This window comes from Alligator sinensis, unplaced genomic scaffold (genome assembly GCF_000455745.1).
Source record: "Alligator sinensis unplaced genomic scaffold, ASM45574v1 scaffold39_1, whole genome shotgun sequence".
NCBI classification, from domain to species: Eukaryota; Metazoa; Chordata; order Crocodylia; family Alligatoridae; genus Alligator; species Alligator sinensis.
In genome coordinates this window covers 1,052,866-1,059,454 of record NW_005842299.1, presented here as the reverse complement: position 1 = coordinate 1,059,454, position 6,589 = coordinate 1,052,866, and the positions used below count along the sequence as shown (strand labels likewise).

Below are 6,589 nucleotides of genomic sequence, written 5' to 3'. Positions count from 1 at the left end.
GGGCTTTTCCACTCCCCCCTGCCATGGTGTGTCGTCCCCCCCCCCCCAGTCTCAGGAGGCACCAGTTGTTCATGTAGGGTAGCCTTCTTACACCATCCAAAAAAAGAATAAAATAAGCCCACAAAGCCCTTTTGGCCAAAACTGAACACTATACCATACTCCAACAGAATGAGGCAGTCTACAGAATTTGCCCAGGAAGATGTAAATATCATTCACTACAGGCTTTCAAGAGGCGACATAAACATATGGCTAGGGTGCTTTAAAAATAGCACATCCTGAACTAGTTTAGGGTTGGAGCAGATGATCCTTGAGTCCTTTCCAGTCCTATGTTTCTTTAAGTTCTGTCCTGTACATAGATATGCCCTAGAGATATATTCCTGGAAATATTTTGAAGATTATGAACAATTTATAAGCCTTTAATATAGGATACTACAATTTGCATGTGATTTATAACCATAGAAATCTAAGAGAGATCCTGGTACCTAAAACTAAGAGAGAGAGTAATATTTACTCATTTTATAAGATAGCAGTTGATTATTGTTTTTTTTATTTTTCTGCCTATTTGCCAAATATGTTTTCATATTGTTATCTGATATCTCAACTCCCACAGATTAGGAGATTACTGTGCGTTCATTTAATGGGTCTGCTATGGTAAGAAAGAAGCAGATAGTTATTTTCCCTTTACAGTCTACACTTATTCCATATGTGCGCATATGGGATGAAAAATGAAAGTCCCACCTCACATAGCCTTGTTTTACACCCCTCTGAGGCGAATAAGAATTTTGGTAGTGGTTTCTATAGAAGCAGGCCTTTACTAAATAAAGGGGAAAAAAGAGAAATAATGACCTGTGGAAGAGGAGGGGGAAACGAAAACTGCTGTGTTCACTTATTGAGGGATGAATGAAGAACATTAACATAGGGCAGGCCTTTCTTCCAATTCTAAACTCATTTTGAAGTTATTCAAAAAAAACCCCATAAGCATAAGCTATTGAAGAAATCTATGGAAAGACGACAGGACCTGGTTTAAGTATTCCAGGCCAGGAGGCAAGTCATGAGGGGGTGATGCTTGTTTCCAGGCACTTGTTGGTACAATAGACTTATTTTGGTCAGGATGGTCTGAAGAACCAGGAAGGTAATCCTGAATGATTTTGTTTGGGTGGCCTTGAGGATCTGCAGAAAGGGAAAAAAACCATTAATGAAGGATTAAGCTGGATGATTAGCACATGATGACATGTTGCTTAGATGACTATATATTCTCTATATGTTTCATTTAGTTACTGCCTTCACTGAGAATACCAAACCTGAGAAGCTTGCAGGAATGGTGTCTCTTTGCAGTATTTTGAAAAATATACACATACAATTATGTGCATAGGAACAAAACGAGAGAAAAAGAGTATATATGTGTGCATTACACTATTGTGTTCAGCCTCATAGACAGCTATTGCCCAGTTTCAGCCAGGATAAACACCAGAAGCTTTCACTCTATTTTATAAAATATGAGACTTGAAGCTTGCAGAGTTCAAAGCCATATGGAAGGCCAGTCTGGAATCTGAGCTGCATAGGTAGAGGGGCTGAATACAAAATGCAGGAGACTGGAGAGTTAATTTGAGCCAAGCATGTATCTATAAGAACAGGAAAAACACCACAGAAACTCACAGGGAAGGAGTTAAAAAAGCAGCAGGGACAGCTAGGGAAGCACTTGTTGTGTGGTTTTGAGAACAAGCTAAGAAAGAGCTTTTGGGCTCAGCACTGACTGGAATCAGGATTGGAACAGTGTGCCATGTTTGATTCCTATCAGGTTCAGGAATAGAAAAAAAACCAGGACTTTGTACTCTCTTGTTGAATAAACAGGATTGCATTAAAGATAACCAATTGTCATCAATTCTCTTCCTAAAGGAAATAAGCTAGAGTTCCAAATTAATATATTGACACGACTTGGCATGTAATGTCATTAATATTGTTTGGTGCATGATGAGACTTAAAGGACATGTGTATTATCATATAATCTGAGATAACTTTTTAGTAAGAAAATGAATTATCTATAAGGTACTTTAAATGAGTGCTTCTCAACCAGTGGGCCACAACCCAAAATGGGTTACAAGAATATATGAAAGGGTCATGAACAGACTTTAAAAAAGGATCAACAAACTTTAAAAATGGATTCTCCTTTAAAGGAGAAAAACGTGGGAAACCGTGACTTCCTTTGCAGGCTGGCAGAATTGCAGCATGCAAGGGGTTGCTTGCTTCCCGTCATCTTCCACACATGCACCCCCTCCCCACGTGTTCACCCCCTGCCCCACACCTGGGGGGGGGGGCATTAAGACAGGGATTATGCTTTATAAATAAATAACAGGGTGGGGCAGGGGGAGAGATGAGCAATTTTTTAACAGGAGAGTATTGACATGAGAACAAATGGGCATAAACTGCCCAACAATAATATATACATACACTGTGATACATAACAAAAAGGGTTTGGGGGAGACCTTGTTTCCCATAGCGCACCCTGGGATAACAAGGAATACCGGCCACAAGTTGTTGGAGAGTAGGTTTAGATTAGACATCCATAGGAACTACTTCACAGTTAGGGCGGCTAGGATCTGGAACCAATTTCCAAGGGAAGTGGTGCTGGCTCCTACCCTGGGGGTCTTTAAGAAGCGGCTTGATGCCTACCTGGCTGGGGCCATTTGAGCCCAGTTCTCCTGCCCAGGCAGGGGGTCGGACTTGAAGATCTACAAGGTCCCTTCCGACCCGACTTCTATGATTCTATGAAAAGTTCATTCCCAAGGAGGATAGGAATACAAGTGAACTCTGTGTTACAGTTGCAAAACAAAACCAAAAACCACGAGTTGCAATTGTGGGCTGCTTTACCAGGACTATTATATAAAAAATGGGAAGTGATAGTAATGCTTTTTGCATTGGTTAGTCCTCAGCTGGAATCATGTGAGCAGTAGGCTTGGGGCAGGGGGCAGTGGATTGGGAGTGAAGGGCACTGGGTTGGGACTGGCCACCGATGTTTACAAATGGGACCTGGTACAAAGAAGGTTGAGAACCACAGGTCTAAACTGCTTTTGCCATGTATGATTCTCCATATTGATTTTAAAAAATAGTTATAGCCTCAGTAGTGTGACTCCACTGAAAAAATAAAGTTACACTAAGTGGAAACAGCCTTCATCAATGGGTGTTCTTTCAGCCTGTTCCTGGAAACACTATTTGACATTATTTGCTCATTACCTTGAGTACTATTTAAGGTACTGAAACTACTTACAATAGTAAGTGGTTGCAGGTTTGTCTCTAATAAAATCAGTATGGTGTCATGGAAATAGCAGTGAAAAAAATGTTCTATGAGCCTGATTCTGATACTGGTCCTTCAAATAGTGCATATATATTAACTCTGGAAAGTTACACCAGTTATACTGGTATAAGTGAAAACACAATGGGGGCATCCATACATGCACATTACTGTACAGTTGACTAATTAGCTCTGCAGTAAAGTATCACTGTCTAAACATACATCACTATTAGGTCAGAGTAAACTAACTCCGCTGTAAAATAGTACTGCCTGACACGAGTACTATGCTATGGCAGAATTATATAATTCACAGCAATGCACATGTCAATAGTGACAGGGGCTGACTGGAGCACAAGGGTGCTACAGTGTGGAAGTTGCCTGCTGGCTAGCCTTGCACTGTAGCACCGTCGTGCCCTAGCCAGCCCCACCAGCATGTTGAACTAGGGCAGAGCAGCTCCACGCTGGCAGGTTAACCCCCTTGGCCTTCTGCTAGCCAGGACTGCACTGCCCTTGCTCAATGTGCTGCAGTTCTGGGTGCACATGTAAATGCTGTGCCCAGGAGCAATAAACTCGGGTGCAAACTGCACCGGAGTTTATTCATCCATGCTAATTGCACAAATAAATGTGCCCAATGAAGCCTATTGTCTATAAATAATTTAACCCTTTTGATTAAATGAAGTCTGTGTATTTAGATAATGCAAAGGCCCCCCAAAAGATCTTTTTCTATCATTTGCATGATAAAGCTTAGGTACAATGAGATTTTAGTTCCTGAAAGAGTTTTGGCTTTAAATCTGAAGTTTTCATGTGCCTTTGTGGGTTTAAATGAGATCCTTTAGCAGTATTTGAACATAGTGTCGCTGATTCATAGTTTAATCATATTTTGATCTTAATTTATCTTTGCAGCTACTGCTTTCTTTCAAAGTCTGAGACCACAGGAAGAAGATATAACCCCTTTGAATTTGTATCTGGCTTTTAAAATATGTATAACCCTGTCATAAATATTTTATACCTTCTTCAGTATCATTTTACCTCATAGGGTAGTGTTACTGCTGTAACTCTTGTTACATGAAATGCCAAGAAGCTTCATTGGCTATATACTTGTACTAATCTTGAATAATAAGAAAAATTATTGACTTCAGGTTTGCTAGTTAAATTTAAGTTTTCAAAAAATCAAATAGGAAATCTATTAAATATTAATGAACACGTAATATACTTTGAGGCTTTCCCAATGTATATGTATGTTTTCTATTTGACTTATGGTATTTGAACCTGAAACTCCTTTATGATAAACAGAGTGCACTACATAATCATAATTTGTAGAGATACCGATTCTATCTAGAAGTATATTACTATGTTCTTTTATTGTGGAAAGTCTATGCTTGAGGGCTATGCTGCTTCTGCTAACTACTGCTCTTCTCTAAAACATCTGTAGAGGTATACACGTCCTTACCCACCAAGAGAAGAATATGACCCCAAAACATAAAACAACAGTGCCTTAAAAATCTGCTTGGAGTTCAAGAACATACTTGGCATCATGATGCATATATTTTTAGGAAAAAGATGGGGAACCACTATAGCAAACCTAAATATCAAACTGCTTCAACTCTTTCCTGGGCCAAATTCTGCTCCCAGTACACCTATGAAACTCTATAAGGTGACTGTAGTAGAGTTGGAAGAATGTGAAGGACAGCCAAATTCTGGTGCTTTCTGTTTAGTTGTATCATTTGGTAGCATGTGCAAAAGGGACTTGGAAGGATTTTTAGATTAACTGACTGCAATGTTCACCTGTAGTTCTGAAATCCCAGCTGGCTCGGGCTAAAGACAAGACATGACGAGAATGAGCTCAAACATAGCTAATCTCACTAAATTAAATTAATCTTCAGTGATTTCTTTTGCTACATTGTAACAGGATTGTGTCCAGTGTTGAAAATGAGAACAGTCTGCTGACACAGTATTTTCAAAGTAGAACATGGAAGAGGTGGGCACAAATTATGTTAACCTTGGAATCAGTACATGCCCTTCTCATGCATTCTGTGCTAACTATGCTGATACATACAAGCACAGATAGATGAATACACAAATCTCAGATTGAGTGCAGTGTTACATTTGGCAATGTATTTTATTCAAATAACAGTCTATTTTAGATTTTATCCTCTTTAGGAGCCTTTCATGTGCTGAAAAATTAGAGAGTCAAAACCACCTTGTTTGGATGATGTGATTTTAGTCTGCAATTCTCATTTCATTACACTGCTGATTGCTGAAATTCACAAGACTGTAGTTTTCTGTAAACATGATCTAAAAATACAGACTATACGTGCACTTACCTTGAGAGGCCATGAAGCTGCCTGAGTCACTTCTTCAAAGGAAGCCAGGTTAAAAGAAAAGGCTTTTCTTGTTGCAGCAAAGAAAAAATGAGAGAGAGAGAGCACAGCATGCACAAAACTTCAGAAGGTGTCTGTCTACTTCATGTCAGCTTACAAAAGAACTGGGAGGAAATGCATTGCCTTTCTCATCTTTCAGAATGCTGCATTTTAGGTCAGTGGACAACAGGGGGAGATGACGCTAACAAACAAGAAAAACATTATTCGTTTTAAAGTCATTTGCACCAATGGAAACAGGAAAGTCATATCACAAAGATAAAACAATAAACTTTAATGTGCCTTTTGGCTTAAACATATGGGTGAGATCTAACATTCTGTCACATGATATATAAGTATTCATATCTTCTGCAAGGGAAACTGTAATTCTGCATTTAATGTTTTATGGTCCCTGGACGTCTACTAAGGGCAAAGGAACTGACTGACTGGTTCTTTGACCCATGACATTTCTATAGTTCAGGGCAGAAAAACATATTCAGCATTTTCTATTTTATTTATTTTACAGTTGTAGCAGTTACCTGCCTACGCCACAGATGTTTCCTCCAAATGAAATTAAGAAAATTGCTTGCCCTCCATTTATAGTCTATGATCTGCAGTGGCAAGTAAAATCTTTGAGCTGGTTTAGATAGATGAAAATATTGCAGATTTTGCTTAAGATGAAGCTAACTCCATGTCTAAATATAATACTAATTATCACCTGCATTGCACTGAGAGAGAGAGAGAGAGCGAGCGAGAGTGAGCAAGAGTAACCTTGATTTACCAGCTCATATTTCTACCTCAGGTGCCTAAGTCGCCATGGTGATAATGCACATGTGATCTGTAGACAGACATGATTCATGACTGCTAAAGTGGTACAGTCTATGCACAGCGTCAGGAGAATTAAAGTATTGTAGGCCAAATTCTGCTCTTAGATTCATGCATA

At 39.3% G+C, this 6,589-nt stretch overlaps 1 protein-coding gene across 1 annotated transcript in view; it reads right to left on the bottom strand.

Moving 5' to 3' along the window:
* PLSCR5 (phospholipid scramblase family member 5) overlaps window positions 1-5,785 on the bottom strand; it is a 20,943-nt gene extending 15,158 nt beyond the window's left edge. Inside the window, exons 1-2 of the mRNA XM_014522089.2 lie at window positions 5,614-5,785; window positions 1,019-1,170 (exon numbers count right to left, since the gene is read on the bottom strand). Coding sequence (XP_014377575.1) covers window positions 1,019-1,170; window positions 5,614-5,626 — 165 coding nt within the window. The 5' untranslated portion in view covers window positions 5,627-5,785. The remainder of the gene's footprint in view (window positions 1-1,018; window positions 1,171-5,613) is intronic.
* Between the last annotated feature and the right edge of the window lie 804 nt (window positions 5,786-6,589).